Source organism: Denticeps clupeoides, chromosome 19 (genome assembly GCF_900700375.1).
Source record: "Denticeps clupeoides chromosome 19, fDenClu1.1, whole genome shotgun sequence".
Lineage (NCBI taxonomy): Eukaryota > Metazoa > Chordata > Actinopteri > Clupeiformes > Denticipitidae > Denticeps > Denticeps clupeoides.
In genome coordinates, this window is record NC_041725.1 from 8,648,330 (window position 1) to 8,667,082 (window position 18,753).

General features: G+C 51.1%; 1 protein-coding gene across 1 annotated transcript; it reads right to left on the bottom strand.

The window, feature by feature from the left end:
• Nucleotides 1-995: 995 nt before the first annotated feature.
• Nucleotides 996-18,435, bottom strand: tiparp (TCDD-inducible poly(ADP-ribose) polymerase). Its single transcript, XM_028963021.1, has 6 exons — nt 18,112-18,435; nt 15,827-16,633; nt 7,400-7,589; nt 6,432-6,619; nt 4,234-4,512; nt 996-2,093 (listed from the first exon to the last, which is right to left on the bottom strand). Exons 2-6 carry the CDS (start codon nt 16,618-16,620, stop codon nt 1,646-1,648), a joined length of 1,899 nt encoding a protein of 632 aa, XP_028818854.1. The 5' UTR covers nt 16,621-16,633; nt 18,112-18,435; the 3' UTR covers nt 996-1,645.
• Nucleotides 18,436-18,753: the final 318 nt, after the last annotated feature.

Sequence of the window (18,753 nt, forward strand, 5' to 3'; positions counted from 1 at the left end):
TCCATCCCGCCATTAAACCCCCGGACACAGGAGAGGACCAATTACGGCTTTGTAGACCAGTCGCCACTGACGGCCCATCAGGCCACCGGGGCTCAACACTGGACACATTGTGTTAACTCGTCACCGATAACACAAGAGCCTCGAATACAAGACGACCTGTCGCCATGGCGACGAGGAGGACCTTTGCCATCGGTGGGAGGTAATCTCCTAGGAAAGAAAAGCGTAAGGGGAGAGTGAGAGGGGAGGACGGGGTCGGGTGTGACTCACATGAGATTGATGGGGGGCGGGGGCGTATTTGTAAAGGATGAGGGGTCGGGGGCAGGCGCCCCGTTGTCACGACGATAAGCTGAGCGTGAAAGGACATTAATCTTGGCATGCAGTTGAGACAGACAACAGGTCATTCACACGCCCAAACACCCACAGAGTGGCATGTACAACATTCTCCTTTAACGTGAACTTCATAATCATCATAATACTTTTCTTCATTACGATTCTTTCAAGGACAGGCTTCAGAAAACATAAAATGTGACACCCTAACTATTACATTATCTATCTATCTGAGATTTTATGTGGTTTTTACATCATTGTGGAATCATGTAGTAGAAAAATTACTTTTAGGAAAAAAATAAAAATAAATTAGGTTTCTAATTGTTTGATTAGCCTGTGGGAGGGACATGGTTAATCAGAAAATATGAAGAGTAGATTAGGTTTTCTGTACAGGGATTTTGCTAACCCCGCACAAAAGAATAACAACAAAACACCTATGGATAGCAAAGTAAGTACATGCTGTCTGTGAAGAAGAGGGATTGGTTTCAAACTGATGCAAGGACTGTGAAAACTACACCTGTACTTTATTGCGCATTCTTCCTTGATATAAATGCTGTTAATATATATATATATATATATATATATTCATAGTGTGCATTTAAACTGTGATGTGTACAGTAGTGCAGTTCAACATGCACTGAAGCAAATATATGAGAAGGGTCGCTTCCTTTTAAACTTTTTTTTTTTTTATTTACTCAATGTTACATTAGCTAACATAAATAAACATTTTATTTATGCACAAAAGGCACAGAGTTCAAATATAAACAAGGAGGACATATGTACAACTTTTCTCACAAAATATGTACGGAAAGCGGAAGGCAGCGGGGGATGAAGTCTTGTCTTTTTTTTTTTTTTTTTTTTTTTCCAGGGAGCAAATGTTGCACAGTCCCAGCAGCATCCAGTCCAACTGCGGCCGCCACACTGACACGAGTCCACACAACGTCCTTTCACTCTCCCACGCATACCCACACACAACCGAGAGCTGCTGGACGCCAACAGCTTGTCCGTCACTGAGGAGTGAAATAGGTTCGAAGAGGTTCGAGTAGGGCCACAAACATACACACACACACACACACACACACACACACACACACACACACACAGACCTGTTTCAGATTACAGGGTGGTGTGAGGACATTGGATCATTAAGCACACACACCATCGCACGCAGCCCTACGCCTCAGTGAAGTGGGATTTGGAGTAGTAATATGGGACCGCCAGGTCCTTACGTCCCCCAAAAGTACCGCCTCCAGGAGACACCTCCGCTGACCCCCACCATATTCCAGTCCATGCATCATGGGGAAGGGGCGGAGTTTCCTCATATGGCCACAGTGCTTGACACCTCCTCATACTGAATGATGAAGTACGGGTAGCTCTGGTCGTCGTTAAAGATGACGAAGATCTGCGGGTCCATCCAGTTGTCCACGCAAGAGTCGAACAGGTCGCTGGAGGGGTCCCGCGGGCTGAGAGGGGGCGGCCGGCGCATGGAGGGGTTGCCCACCGTGAACTTGCCCGTCAGCACCTTGGCCAGAAACATGTAGTGCACGCCCTTGGGCGAGCGTTTGGAGAAGTTGTGGGAGTAGACGGCCTTACGGGCGAAGTAGCTGCCCTGGCCGAACATGGTGGCATGTTTGCCGCACACGCGCGGGTCAAAGTTGTGCTTGCAGATGCCCTCCACCACGTCCTGGGAGGTGCCGTGGAAGAGGTGGCGCTCGTTCAGCATGCGGTCCATCTCCGACATGCGCCGCGACATGTACTCCTTCTTCCTGCCGAGACAAAACAGGAAAAGGTTGATTAAGCAGAAATGCCTACGACCGAAATTCCATCATCATCATCATCACGGGCAAATTGACTCAACGCCACGAAGTCAAAAAGTCCAGAACATTCCGTCAACCCCGAAGCTCCCTGTGCTGTTACAGGACAAGACGGACCCGAGAGAACGTTCTTTAGCACTTTGTCTCGGAGCGGTTTCACAGCAGAGAACACTACCGGAACAGAGAGCATTATGTAGCCAAAGAAAAAAGGGCGGACATAAAAAAAAAAATAAAATAAAAAATCACGAGTGTCTAGAGAGAAAAAGACTTTGTGGTAACTTTCTCCAGCAGGAGAAAAATTCGCCCGGTTACCAGTAAAGTCTGAGACTTTCAATCTCAAAATTGAGAGGGACAACGTCACAAGGGGTGACATATACAACGTGAAATACATGACTGGGTGGGACAATAAATCAGTATGTCATGGTCAGGCTTTCATTTTGACCACTTAACTTTGTGTGAGAAAGAAAGTTTTTTTTTTTTTTTTTTTATTGACAGAGGAACCACATTTTTTAACCCTGCGGAGGACCATCCGTCACATTTTTCTCATTGTTATAAAACACTGCAATTTATGAGAATTGCCTGTGAATCAAAAGACCACTAAGTCCCAGGTTCGAACCCCACTTACTACCATCGTGTCCCTGAGCAAGACCCTTAATCCTGAGTGTCTCCAGGAGGGACTGTCCCCGTCACTGCTGATCTGGATAAGAGCGTCTGCTACACAGTCGGTACATGCTGCGTATGAATGTTTGTGTGTGTGTGTGTGTATAAATGTATGCCTGTTTAAAGCTCTTGTTGAGCTGCTGCCATGTCCTCGTATATCTGCTTTGGAAATACTGCGCGTCGGGCGCAGTCCGGTCATGTGAACTGGCCTGAACTGGGCGAGAGATTAAAAGCGAGGGAGGCGTGTTTATGAAGAGCGTCGGGCGCAGGGCGGTCACAGCCGCCTCTGTGAGACATGTGAGCGGGGGACGGACGGACGTTATCAACAGTGTTTGATTCTATTGTTCGGGGGAAGTGTAGTGCTGTGCGCTAGCAACAAAAAGCTCCCCTGACCGTGCCGCCTGTAGCCGGCCCCAGCCAGCCACACACACACACACACACACACACACACACACACACACACACACAGCTAGGACACGGTGACCCAGAGCTGCCGGCTCAAGCGTCACCTCCAGTCGCCTCTCTTTCTTTCTTGGCAGCTTCGCCTCCTCCACAGACCCCGTGTCTCTCTGCCCCATCTGCTGTCTCGCTTTTGCTCCGCGCCGCTCCGTTTCTCTGCTCGTTTTCCATTCTGCCGAGTTAATCTGGTCCCTATAGTGCCTGCGTGTGTCTCTCTCTCTCTATCTCTTGACGGGACAAGGCGCCCAGTGATCACCGATTGACGTATGCGGTGAATGAGAGGTCCTGTCTAATGTCTCACCTGCACCGGCTACATGAAACAAACTATCCACTGAACTAAAACCCACACTGCCATTCGAAATTATTCATTACACAAACATATATTCACACTCACACGCACATTCATATAAAGTGACTGTGTAGCAGACAAACATATATTTCATAGATTCATTATACCTAAAAAACAAAAAAAAACTACCCTTGTGGCCTACCAATAGGACACACTCCAACACACAGACACATTTGAATGTAATTAAGAGCCCTGATGCCTCTCATCTCAGAAGACTGACCTTGTACCCTTCACTGGGTACAGAGACAGGTATGAACACACACACACACACACACACACACACACACACACACACACACACACACACACACACACACACACACACACACACACCAACAGGTAGAGCGCCTCCTGACTCATCGACTCTCCCTCTCCTCGCTCTGCTCCTTCAGCTTCCGGGGCGACGCTTCTCCTTCGTACGCTCTCGCCCTAACAGCCCTTCATGCCGCCACCGCACGGACGCAGCTGCGCAAACACACGCACACTAACCCTATTCATTTCATGCACGCACGCTGCAGATGCAGTTGTGGTGGTTGGTGCGCCCACCACACTAAGAGAGAGAGAAAACAAAGCAAAAAAAAAACGCCGAAGCCTCAAAATACCAACGCCTCCGACCGTACTCACCTTTTGTACTTCTCCCAGAGGAAAGGGTTCTGAACTCGGAGGATCTTCATGATGCGGAACTTGGTCTCGGGCACCGTCTTGTGGAAGAGACTGTAGACGGTCCGGTAGCTGCGGTCGTCGCGGGATACGGGCACCTGGAGGAAGTCCTGGCAGGTGCTCATGGACACCCAGGTCTCTGGGAATATCTTCGGGGGGGTGTTGGAAGTCGGTGAGAGCAGATGGGAGTTTCCGGAAGTTTCCAGAGAGGACAGGAAAGTCGAGGAGAGGCCGCCCAGGGTCCTGAAGAGACAAAAAAAAAACAAAAAATTATTAACATATAATAGAATAATAACCATGATTTATTTTGTGTTTGAGTGAACACATTCCTGCTGTGGTCTACAGGCATAGCAGCCCATTCGGTGATTCTTAGGTGGTGGTGTTGCTATTGTTGCTAACTGCAGGCTGCAGTACTGTCACTCACTTACATTAATGCATGGTCATGTGACTGGATAACAGTAATCATCCTACACACGCACTGTAAATGGGTATCTACCCGGAAGTAGCCCAAGTAATTATACCAAAAACTTTAACTCAATTTTAGGTTGATCCTGTATGTATGAGGCCATTTGCACCTCTCAAAGATGCAGAAACACACACACACACACACACACAAAGTCCAAAAGTGTTTAAAGGACCTGCTCTGCAGCCAACTATGACCAAATAAACTAAATAAATAACATGCTTGTGCAACAAACACAGAGCAAAGCAGAAACTCTACAAAATTCTGGTCTGCAATGTTTCTATACAGTCAGAAAATGGGGTTTACAACACGCCCCAGTTAAATGCTCAATCTGGATCAGATTTTTGTTGTTCCCTGAGCATTTAGGCTTGATGGATAGAACCTATTTTAAGGAAAAGGTCCCTCAATGGACCCCAGATAATCCCAACGTTCCTATTAGAAGCACTGGGACCCTCTGGGACCCAGAACCACGAGTGATTATGACAGAGAGGGGATAATCTGCAGCAGAAGTGAAGCGAGGTTAGTCTCATTACAGCTGCGGCCGTGGGATGCAAATCGGGGAGTGAGAAGAAAGAGACAAACGGGGACGAGTGACAATAGGTCTGACGCAGAAGACCTGAAAAGGAAGGAAAACAACGTTGACGTGTGTGTTTTAATCGCTCGCAGACTTTCGCTGTTGTCATTAGCTGAAATTTGTTTAAAAAGAAGGCTATTGTGTGTGTGTGTGTGTGTGTGTGTGTGTGTGTGTGTGTGTGTGTGTGTGTACACAGTGCAGAGCACTGGCACTGTCCTGGGAACAGGAGTCACCAGGCGGGACAGAGAACGTTCTTGCCTAAGATGTCCCGGCTAGACCTGACATCTTACTGCGTGGCGCCTTGAGTAATGTGCGTGACAAACCTCAAACCGATCAATAAAATGATATCTCTGTTGTTGGCAGGGAACGGCATACCAGGAGCTGTATAGGACGTTCCATGTCAAAATCTGGTCATATGTGCACAAATGTTATGGGCAACAAGCCTTCAATATTTATTATTCTGCACATTAGAGCAATCACTCATTTCAGATCTTTAATATATATATATATATATATGGATTTTTAAAATATATTATATATTATTATTATATATTAATTTTAATTCATGTGTCTGCAAAAATGATATGAATAAACCTTTCTGATGCTGAAGCATGTAAAGTAAAAATGTACAGCAGCAGGCTGTGAAACTGGTCTACTGCACCTCCAGGCTGTTTTCATGACGAACAGGCCTCACCAACAACCGCCGGTGCTTTATATCGGACCTTTAGAAGATCCGCTGTCATCTACTTTTAGGTATTCAGTCTCATCGAGAAGGTGCCGTTACCCAGAGTTCCCAGTGAACAATAAACCTCATATTAAGCGTGGCCCCCAATAATGCAGTCGGACACAGTACTTTCTGTGTAAATTGATTCTGAAAGGGGAGCAGTAAAATACATTTCGGATAAGAGATCATCATCATGTCTGCCAGGGTGGGACAAGGGGTGTTGTCACGGGAAGAGATGGCGTGAGGGACAGCAACAAGAGAATGTCCCCTGGACAACATCCTCAGCTCACGTTCTACTTACATTCACCTTTGTCCACCCACACCCCCTCCCTTCCTTCTCGTTTTCTATCATCCAGCATGCAGGGCCAGGGGCCGTGAAGAACGTTTCCATGATTACTTACTGCAAGTAAGGCGTGAGCATGACGGAGGACAGGAAGAGCGGCCTCTTCTTGATTTGCCGACGGAAGCCGAACACGGCATTCTGCTGGAAGCCCTCGCGGATGTTCAGGATGTACTGGTTCTGCAGCGTGATGAAGCGTACCTCCTTCAGGCCACGCCCGCTGGCCTCCTCGATCAGCCGCACCACTGGCTGCGGGGACAACGAGACAACAAGCCAATCAGAACAACTCTGACTCTCAGTTTTCCCCAGAACAAGCCAGGCTGGTCAATGTGACTGGAAGGAATAAATGACGATCTCTGCAGGCAGAACAGGACGTCTTCAGGGTGGGACGGTTGCTCACACTACACACTGTGTTCAAACCAACACAAACACACACACACATTAATCTCCTGTGCTGAATGGGGGCCAGTAAGCATAAAACGAGTCAAGCTATTAATCGCAAGGTGTGGCCAAGGTGTGCAATGTTGAACTTCTAAAAATCACATTAGTCACATGGCTTCACTCCAGAGACTCTAGCGCTCTAAACCCTATATTAAACGGCCATGAGACGGCAAAAGTGAACAAAAGCCCCCACAAATGGGGCCAGTTACATTTTACCCTACATTTACCAGAAGCCCTACAATCAGTAGTTACAGGTACAGTCCCCCAGGAGACACTCGGGGTTAAGTGTCTTGCTCAGGGATGAGCAATAGTAGTAGGTGGGGTTTGGACCTGGGTCTTCTGGTTCATAGGCGAGTGTGTCACCCACTATGCATATGGCCTTCTGTCACCAGATCCAAACAAAAGAATTTCAGGAAGAATGGTGCCTTTCCTTCAAATTAAAGGAAGAGAGACTGGAGAAGTTGTTCTGGTGGCAGATGAAGGACCGCTAACACACTGTATGTTGCTGTCTCCTTTAATTTGTCACCATTAATTGAATAATACCGTTTTTGTGCATATTGCCAGTCCATGAGGGTTTGGGACCGTTACCTCAGAGTATTCCCTCCAGCCGAAGTTGTCTCTGCAGTAGTACTTCCACACGGTGAGGCAGTTGGGGGTGGGGCTGCCGCTGCTGGGGGTCGTGGTGACGGAGCTGGAGGGCGTGGACAGACGTCTGACCTGGTCGAACTCCAGGTCACACACCTGCATGGCACTGAAGTCCAGCGTAAACAATCGGCCCCTGTGTGAGGAGAGGTTAGACGGTCAATACGAGGCAAACATCTAACACGCACGCACAAAAACACACACACACACACACACACACACACACACACACACACACACACACACACACACAGTGAGCCATTTAAAAAGCGAAATAAGTAAAAACGTGTAAGGTTTTGAATCCCCCTCCCCCGTCTGGTGTCCCAAACACACACACACACAGATTTTCAGGCCATCCTCTGGGGGTGCCGACCACTCTCTATTAATGGACAGATCAATCCTACTTCTGGTCCAGACTAAGAGGATTTAGGGTTAGGGGGTCAAAAGTTTGGCTAGACTGCCTCCGGGGGAATTACCGTGGCCAGAGCAGGATGTACCCATCAACTCTGCCAGGACCACCCAACCACCCTTCAAGGGGGATGAAGGATAGAAACAAGAGGGAGAGAGAGGGAGGGGAAAAAAAAAACTGTAATCACCCTGAAGTGATTCCGGATTAAAAAAATGAAAAGCAAGAAAATGAAGGGCCCTTCTGGATGAACGAGAAGGGTGAGGGAGGTTCGGGGTGCCACAGTCCAAATCCAAATATCATCTTTATTGCCATTGTGACAGTAATGATAACTACTATCATATTAAAATCAAGATAAAATATCAATATATGCATTTATTCAAACATTAGATTATAACATTCTTTAAAATAGTCACCAATTCAATTTAACAATATATGTATGTAATAAGTGCAACACTATATACAGTACAGGTCAAACATTTGGACACCTTCTCATTCAATGTGTTTTCTTTATTTTCATGACCATTTACATTGGTAGATTCTCACTGAAGGCATCAAAACTATGAATGAACACATGTGGAGTTATGTACTTAACAAAAAGTGGAGACCTGGCCTCCACAGTCACCGGACCTGAACCCAATCCAGATGGTTTGGGGTGAGCTGGACCGCAGAGTGAAGGTAAAGAGGAACTCCTTCAAGACTGTTGGGAAACCATTTCAGGTGACGACCTCTTGAAGCTCATCGAGAGAATGCCAGGAGTGTGTAAAGCATTAATCAGGGAAAAGGGCGGCTATTTTGAAGAAACTAGAATATTAAGCATGTTTCCAGTTATTTCACCTTTTTTTGTTAAGTACATAACTCCACATGTTTTCATTCATAGTTTTGGTGCCTTCAGTGAGAATCTACCAACGTAAATGGTCATGAAAATAAAGAAAACACATTGAATGAGAAGGTGTCCAAACTTTTGGCCTGGACTGTATAAACAATAAGTATAGTTAAATAACCTCAGTGTTCCATGACATTAGAACTTCATGCTTCACCTCATGCTAGAGTAAAGGACAACTTTGACGACCACACAAGCCCCCCCCCCAACCCCCCAATTCCCCTCCAGACCAGGAAAGGAAGAAGGTCAGCGAGGGTCACGACAGGGTTCCTGAGCGTAAACCACACAACTCATTTAGGGCAAATACCCACACGCAAAAAAACAGGCGGGTGAGAATGTTCGCTGCTCGACACACAAACCACGCGGCCGGTGCCGGCATCACGCCCGAGACCCCCCAGCCCTTCCCACTCCTCTCAGGTCGGATCAAGTGATGAATCGCGTGCACACCACCGCAGTGTGGGGAGCACTCTGTCCCGGACGCTGTGTCTTTCACATTCTCTGCACGGCACACACACACACACACACTCAGTGTCCCAAACACACACTCTTGGACAAAAGTGCTTTTCCTTTGCGCAGCTCGTGCTGAAATAAAAATGTGCTTCTCGACCATGTTAATGTGATGTATTTTGGTAGAAATTTATCATCGCGCTGACTAATAAATATTCCGCAGCCTCGAGACCTCGTCACAGCGTGACGGAACCCCCCAGAGGACGACCCGCTGCGGCCGCGGCGAGCCGGAAACGGAAACACAATCACGCGCATTAAAGTCCACGGCTTATGGTTATAACTTATATGGTTGTGTGTCTGACAGGCTGGTCAGAAAAAGCTAAAAGAATTACAGTTTTAACTGTGATGGGTTTTGATCCTTCATGAACTGGGACTATTAAATCCACAGCGCTGCCTCCCAGACTGGGACGTGCCCACGGCGCGTCTTAGTTTAGTCTTTTTCCCAAATTTTGAGGTACAGAAAAAAAAAAAAAAAAAAGCCCATAATGAAAATAAAGATAAGATATCCAATAATAATTCAATAAACAAGTTAAAGAGAGAGAGAGAGAATAACTACAACTGTGCGGGTTGGCCGCAGCCCGGCAGCCTGTGTCCCCTACGTCACCTCTCTGTACTGAACTCGCTCCGTCTGCCACGTGCTGCGGACGCCCTGTTACAAACACGAGCTCAGCGGCAGAAATTAGAAGGACGAGGATGCCCCCCCCCCCCCCCCCCCCCCCCCCCCCCCTAAACCTGAATTAGCAGAATTAATAAAGAGTTTGCTGTGATTGTTGGGAGCTGAAATATTACCTCTCTCTCTCTCTCTCCATAAATGCGAGTAATGATTTCATTATGTTGCAATTCTGTTTTCTGCCCTGAGCCGAGCTGAAACCGGGGCAGCAGCTGCGCGTTCGCGTCCCGGCGTCACGTGTCCTGTGATGGACTTTGGCAGATAATGGCCGAGCGGCGCTGCCGGGACGCTGGTGCTTCGTCACTCGTGTAGGTCACTTACACGACAGAATGCGCTCTAGTTATGAGCCTAGTAAGAAAAATGACGTAAAATAAATGGCAGGACCTCGCGTTCCCGCTCCACCGCCCCGAACCGTGCCACGTACAGTACGCAGATCGTGTCGGTTATTCATGTCTCTCTGCCGTCGGCCCTCGCAGGGTTAATCAAGCGTGCGCCTCATTCGCCGCCGTGACCCTGCGCCCCACAGCAGACCAGCAGGTCCTTTGTCCTTCCATCTCCTCTGTCTTTTGTGTGACAACACACACTCCGGGGGGGGGGGCGGGGGTTCCCGGCACACCTGCGGTGGCTTTTAGCCGCTGGCCTGCATGCGCTCAGGTATCCGCCACAGCAACCTGCCCCCATAGCAACGCCTACAGCAACAGGGCGACCCGAGGAAACGTGGCCGTTACGCCCCCCCGACCCCGGGCGTGGCCGCCCTCTACAAATAACATTCCGCCGGTTAAATCAGGTGCAAAGGACGATTCTCTGCGCTCGTCGCGAGTCTGGACTCGCTGCCACGGGCGGCGCCCCATGCTGCTGCTGCTGCCCCCGCCCCGCTGCGGGGGTCCGGGCTGACCTCCCTCTGCCCCCCCACCGCCACACCCCCTCCAGACCCCCCACTTCTTTCATTCCCCCTCAGTAGGAGCGAGTGGAACGTGGCCTCGTAGGTGGGTGGCAAAATTGTGACATATAATCTGCTAGATAAAGTGTCATAAAAGACTGAAAAAGGGACAAATGAGAAAGAGAGAGAGAGAGAGAGGTCGGATGAAAGAGAACAGGATAAACCTTCTCTGTGAAGTGCCGTCACGTGGAGGTAATAAGCCGCGGCGCTCCTTCCTCCCCGTTCTCTTTTGATGTGCCCCTGACCTCATCACAGAGTGACCGTGTCCATGACGACACATTCTCCTGGGTACGGTAATCACCGTCTATTCCTTCCTCTAGAGGTGGTCTAAAGGGCGCGGTCACCTGACGAGTCGGGAAGAGGTTGTACATAACGCACCGTCCCCTCTCGCGCGCCGATTGGCAGGGATCTCGTCCCGAAGGGAGGATCTAGAGGGACCGAGGTGTCCCGGGGTCTGGGTTCACCAGGCCAACTTATCATGACAATGCATGAGCCGCTGAGCCTGTCCAGACCCCCGCCGGGGGCTTCACGGGACAACGACAGCTACATCTGTCTCCTATATTCATCACACACACACACACACACACACACACACACAGTCATGCCCATGCTCTCTAATGGCAGTGCTGCTCGGTAATAATGAGCATGTTCGGTCCAGAGCCCTAACATGTTTCAAATAAGCAGGGCGGAGAGGAAAAAGCCTTTGATAATTAGCCTCTGACTGCATCCACCCCTTGTGTACTCCCCCAGGCCTACACACACACACACACAAAAACACAGACACGCTTCTAACATGCCATTAAAAAGCACCTCTGTGCCGGCTGCGGTTTGTGGTCAGTTGGAATGGGACAGAAAAAGGGGAAGTGATCCGATTACTGGACGGAGACAAAGCTCGCCTTCATCCCTCCTTTTGTTTCCTGCATCACGGACGGACCGGCGATTTATGTATTTAAGTTGACATGCGGGACGCGTGTCACAGCTGAACAGAGATTTTGCTCACAGAGCAGGCACAATCTTTACATGATATATAGAGTGTGTGCGTTTAAAGGAACAGGCCGCCATTAAACGGGGCTTCGCCCGCGGTACCGGAACAACGGACGGTGGGCGCACTACAACCCCCATGAACGAGAACGAGAACCATGTTGAAACCGCAAAAGCAAGTGCGGGAAATGTTCCAACAGGACGCGTGCCCGTGGGACGCCACGGCGCATTGCACACTTCTGTTTTTTTTCACGGTGTCGTCTATCTTTATGGTCCGAGCCGGTTCCTAACAGCGTCGCAGCATATTGCATCGCCGGTAGCCTCGGCGAATGAGAATGATTGGCTGGCACACACAGTGTGGCAGTGGTGGTCTAGCGGTTAAGGAAGCGGCCCCGTAATCAGAAGGTTGCCGGTTCGAATCCCGATCCGCCGAGGTGCCACTGAGCAAAGCACCGTCCCCACACACTGCTCCCCGGGCGCCTGTCATGGCTGCCCACTGCTCACCAAGGGTGATGGGTTAAATGCAGAGGACACATTTCACTGTGTGCACCGTGTGCTGTGCTGCTGTGTATCACTTTGTTCCGCACACAAATCATGCGCTCAGGTGACACACACTTCAATTAACCCATATTCAAAACAAAGGGGCGGCCCGCATGCCAGCGTGTTTCACACCCCAACACACACGTCACACCACCAGAAAGGGCCGAACGGCAACACACACATGCGAGCAGCAAGCACGCAATCCCACGCACCGCGCCCGCAGACCAGACCGTCACGTGAGACCGAGCTATGTGAGGGTGTGTACACACACACACACACACACACACACACACACACACACACACACACACACACACACACACAGACAGACGAGAGGCTATCAGGAGACACGGGACGTCCCAGTCCGGTTTCCTCTCGCGCCGGGACCACCGTCCCCGTGTCGTCCGTTGCCAAAACTGGATTACCACACAGCCAGCTGACCCACGCCGTGCAGGCCGACTCCGGCAGAGGCGGCACGGTCACGTCTTCTCGCGCGCGCGGCGTCTGATCCGGAGCCGCGGAGGGCATTCCTAACGTCCCCCCGCGCCCGTTTACAAGCAGAACATCACAGCGGCCCAGCGCCGGGCCCGGCCCAGCCTCCCCCCTTCTACTTTCCATTCACCGCCTCGCGGCTCTCATTTCCTCCTCTTAGCAGAGGAAGTCTAGCATGAAGGAAGAAAAGAAAGAAAAAAAAAAAAAGGAGAAGATCTCCGACGGGCTGAAGGGACGGGGACACACACACGCACACACACACACACGAGCCTATCCTACACGCTGAAACACTACTGCCGTGTCTACTGAACAGTTACCACGGCTACTCCGTCATCCCCGCACCAACGTCCACGGTGACACATCCCTGTCTGGACGACAGCGTAAGAAAACCCGCGGCGGCCCTTAAACGTCTGAAGCGGCACGAAAAACAGGCCCACACCGTACGCGCGGGGCGGCAGGAAACAACCAACCTGGCAACTTTCTCCAATACGTGCAAACGTGAACCATAACCAATGGCGATAAATCACGGCAATACCGTATTGCACTGTAATATTATTGTTATAATAATAATAATAATAATAATAAAAACATTATCTGTATGGAAAGAGGACAGAGAAAAATACTTTTTTTTTTTTTCTTAAAAATGTTAAAAACAAGATTTTCTGGCTTGTTAAGATGGCTTTTTTGCTGTGAGGTTCCTGGGTGTGATGGTCCGTCCAAAGACTAAATATACTAGGAGCTCAATGTTTAAAGAGGCTAGAACAAATTTGTTTAGTTTTCCTTGAAACTATTTTGTCTTCACACGTTCTGTGTCCTCAACGAGGAGCGAATATTATTGCAAGTGTTCTTATTTACGGCGCAAGTGATCCGTAAAAAGAGAGAATGGGACCGAGAATATTGAATTTGCCGGATCTCTGCCCTCTCTCTTCAGCCTCTAATGCCGAGCGTCAAGAGCGACGGGGCGGGGATGAAAGGGGGAAGAGATTTAGAGAAAGAACAAACGGGGGGGGGGGGGGGGGGGGGAGGGAGGAAATTGCTGCGCCGCAAAAGGCTCAAGCTGGCCTGCGGGCAACAGGGGGCTCACGGGAACGCGGGCCGGAGGACGAGGGACTTGGCTAGGTAAGGGTTAAGAGACAGAGCTGGGTAATGAAAAGGCAGTGCGACCTCGCCCGAGTGAATCATTTCATGGGCCGTCTGTCATGTTATCTTCACTTCTCCCTCTGACACGCACACGCACACACACACACACACACACACACACACACACACACACACACACACACACACACCTTAGTTTCAGATCGGATCACAGTGCCCTTGGTACACTGGGAGTTTCTGTTCTTTAGACAGTCAACCTTCCATTAACGCTGCCAGTGAAGCCATTAACGTGTGGCATGGATCAGCCTTTAAAAAAATATATATATAAAAATACTGATAAACTGTGAAAGCAGACACTAGCCCCAAATGCACACACACACACACACACACACACACACACACACACACACACACACACACACACACACACAATCCCAGGGGAGGTCTGGAGGTGAGAGAGCGAGCATCTTTACCCCCCCAGAACCTCCACTCAACCACTCCAACGCACACAAAGCAGCTCAAATCACCCTCCCCGCGTTGCCAGGTCAACAGAAACAGACAACACTCGTTTGTGAGGCGCCCCCACCCCACCTTCCCGGTTTATTTGCCATCTCATGCTGGCCCAGTCCTTGCCTGCACTTAACTGCATGTGGTTGCCACGGCTACCCCACATCGCTACGGGGAACCTGGTGTGGGTGAGCGAACGCGGAGGTAACCTGATACGAGCGCGACGGTGTAATTACTGCGCCCGGCTACGACCTGGCAACCGCGAAATGCCCCCCCCCCCCTCTCTCTCGGTTCGGCCCCTCCGAAAAAAACCAAATAAAATTGTAATCAGAGCAGAGCGCATCTCGCTCGGCCGCCACCAAACCACTTCCTTTTGGCGTTCGGGTTTTGCATACAGATCCAGTTTAAAGTCTCTCTCAAACAAAACGCGCTTTTTTTTTGTTAAACAAATCGCCATTGTCCCCGCTGCCAAACGATCTGCCGCGTAAGACGATCTATTCCACGTCTGTTTTGTATGTGAGGTACAAGGCGCAGCGCGAACTGGACGCCGTGTGACTTTAAGGCAGAATTCGCCGTGACCTTGCCTGCAGGAATGTGCTTGCGTGTGTCGCATTTATCTACGCGCCTACAAACGCGCCTGAACCTCCCGCCGCCGATGTAGGGAGTGCGTGTGACTGTGTGCGTGTGTGTGTGTGTGTGTGTGTGTGTGTGTGTGTGTGTGACCGCGTCGGGCAGCAGCAGGTCATGCAAGTTCACCGCTTACAGTCGACAACACACTTCCTCATCAGAGGCCGGCCAACAGGAGGCTTACGGAGAGAATCACACACACACACACACACACACACACACACACACGGGTGCAGACTGAGTCAGCCATGCCAGCGTGGGCACCGCTGCCTCAATTCACAGAATGATGCAAGCTGCCCGTCTCTCCGTCGCGCTGACATCATTCCCAGGAGGGAGAGAGAGCAACGAACTCAACGTCCCGCACGCCGGTTACAACAGCGGGACGGCGTCCCGGCACGAGTAGCGGGTGAGGAAGCGTCCCCCGCAATCAGTAGGTCGTGGGTTTGGATCCCGAAGCACCGTTCCCGCACACCTGTCATTACATTTACGTTCACATTTACCGCATTTACCAGACGCCCTTATCCAGAGTCCCCCCCTGGAGACGCTCAGGGTTAAGTGTCTTGCTCAGGGACACAATGGTAGTAAGCGGGATTTGAACCTGGGCCTTCATGGCTGTCCACTGCTCACCAAGTGTGACGGTTAAATGCAGAGGACACGTTTCGCTGTGTCACCGCGTGCTGTGCTGCACTGACTTCACCTTCACTCTTGCCGCCGGTACTTACATGTACTTCAGCCGGACTTGCTCGTGGTCCGGACTGCAGTAGAGCCTCTCCAGCTGCTCCTGCGAGTCGTCCGCCACGCTCTGCCACGCCTTGCTGTCCGCCCGGCGGATCTGCCAGTGGTACGGCAGCACGGTGTGGTGCCGGGCGCAGTCGCTGCCGTAGCTGCAGACCCCCTGCAGGAAGTCCACGCAGATGGACACGGCCTCGGCCTGGTGCGTGTGGTACTGCAGCTGGGTCAGCAGCTCGAAGACCAGGTCCAGGGACGCCTCCTCGCTCTTGTCCTGGAACATCTCGCCCTTCGGCGAGCCGGCCCCGTCCACGGCGTCTCCGACCTTCTCGGCCTCGCCCGCGGGCGGCGCCTCGCCGGCGTCCATGGAGACCTTGCGGCCCCCCTCGCGGAGCTCCGACGCCGGGTCGGCCATGGCGGCGTCCGCCTCGGTGCTCATCAGTCCCGACACGGCGCCCTCGTCCTTCAGGCACACCTGGCCGATCCGCGCCTGCTTCGCCGCCGCCGCCACCGCCGCGCCGCACAGGCTCCTCTGCGCCCGGGGCACGAACACCCCGTCCCCCGCCACCAGCGCGTCCGTGCTGAGCAGCGTGGTCAGGATGGGGTCCCCCAGCGCGCGGAGGCATTTGGCGTCCAGCTTCCTCGCGCCGTGCTTCTTCTTGAAGCAGGGCTTCACCAGCGGGATGGGGCTGTCGCCGAGTCCCATCCGCTGCTCCGGGAACAGGGCGGACCCCTCCGGGACCTGGTCAGTCGCGTCCGCCGGCTTGTGCGCGACGGCGTCCTCCATCGTCCCGAGAGACCTGTCGGAGCCAAAAAATAAATAAATAAATAAAATTTCTGCAACTTCAGCACCAGTGGGGGGGGCGGTCCGCGGCGCGCATGCGCCGGTGTCAGCGAGAGTTCAGCCGCTTCCGGGGGGCGGGGTTGCCAGATCGCGGGCGAATTCCACCAAGCGACACGCGTGGGCTGTGCGAGATGCGAAGTCGTTTACGAGAGGCGTGCGCGGCCGCTCAACTTGCGGTTTTCTCCGGCGTTGCGCAACGCCGGCAAATAATCGCTAAGCCGACGCGAACACGCCATTTCAATTACTGCACTAGCCCCCCCCCCCCCCCATTCCCACGGAAAGGTCTGCGTGGAAGGTGCGATGGGGCAACAAGGCGGGGTACGACAGAACCCGAAAAACGTTCATCGTGCCCTAGTTTTAGACCCCCATCACTCTTCTACACTGTTTCGGCTTTATTATAGTCTTTCTTTCTTGTCTGTAAACGCCATTATGTGAATTCAGAGCTGTGCACTGAAAGGTTTAAATGTTAACAACATTTACGAAACGTTTTTTTCCCTCCCCCCACAGACACGGCAGACTTTCCAGGAGTACGGGGCGCTCCGACGGTATTTAAACAACCAAAAGCTCTAAAGCTGCCAGGCACGTTTTTTTTTTTTTTTTGTTCCTCCCACATCCTCCTCGAACTACCGACAGCACGACGCCGGAAGAGTAGCGGCGGGGCTCGGAAGGGTCCGATACGATCGCTGTGAAATTGTAAAGCTCTCCCACCCCGGGAAGCGCTGAGTGCGGAGCTACGTGCCCAGTTGCAAATCGCTGCTCCGGCGCCCGTGTTGCCAGGTCCGCCGTTTATAAACCGCTCCTTTAAAAAAAAAAAAAAAAACAGAGTTAAATACAATCAGTCGGGGGTCGTGGGCTTCCGAAGACTCGCAAAATGTAAATTAAACAGACGGTAAGCAACGGGTTCGATGGCAAGTTGCATGATTTCCCGTCGGCAATAAATTACTTTTATGGCGATCCCGACGTGGCATATAGCATAAAGTGATCCATCATAAGCCTCTCGCTCGACACGGAAAAGAGTGTAAAATGACACGAACCTTCTTCGCGGAGCCGACTATCTTGGAGCATTTTAGATTGTAGGTTTGATTTTATTTATTTTTTTCAACGCAAGATGTGGCAACCCCGCCGAGCAGCTCGGCACGTACCGTCTCACTGCGGCGGGCACAAAGAGCCCCGTGACAGCGACCGTTCCGGCCAAAACAGCGATCGGACGCACAAAAACAACAAACAAACAAAAATTATACAACTACGGATCATTTAACCAGGCGCAAAGGCTGCGTAGCGCTCTCAGCGTCGTCCTGCTTCGTGCGCTGCGAGGCGATCACGCGTTTTATGTTCCCCGGAGGTGGAACAGATGGGTTTCGGTTCCACGAAAGAATACAATAAAAGAAAAATGCAAAAAAAAAAAAAAAAAAGATAATAATCCACCCCACATACCTGTAGTCCAGGTGCTGTCCCCCTTTCCCCCTCGACGTTGCGGTAAAGGCGCCGGTCCCGGTCGACCATGAGTGTTCCGCTGTCCCGGGGAAATCCGCGTTAGAACTCGCGCAGCCCGCCGCCGTTGCAGCGCTGCTCTCTCCGGGCTCCGGCACTGCGCTCCCAGCCGCTCACGCCGCTCCGCGCCGCGCCAAGCCGCGCCGGCCCCGCTCGGTGGGCGGAGCTTAGCGGCGTACAGGGAGCGCGGACGGAAAAAAAAAGAAAAGAAAGAAGAAACCTGCGACCAGGAAGAAGTAGAGCGGCGACCGGGTTGCCAGGTGCGCGCCAGGACCGACGTCTTTGGAGGGAGGTCTGACTGCCGGGCCTTAAAAAGCCCTGAGTCATAGAGTCATGCCAATAAGGGCAAGTCACCAAGGCAGTATTATTCTGGGAAAAGAAAACCCAAAATGTGTGACAGGGTCAAACCTGCAATCCAAACAAACGTCGACGCGGCGAAAGGAAAAGAAAAATACACAGTCTGTAATTAAGCATGAAGTAGATGAATCAAATTACACGAAATACATCAATGTACATAAATCTAATCCACATAAATCTAATACCCAGCACCCCAGATCGAAGAGTCATAGGAAAGTCCTACTGCAT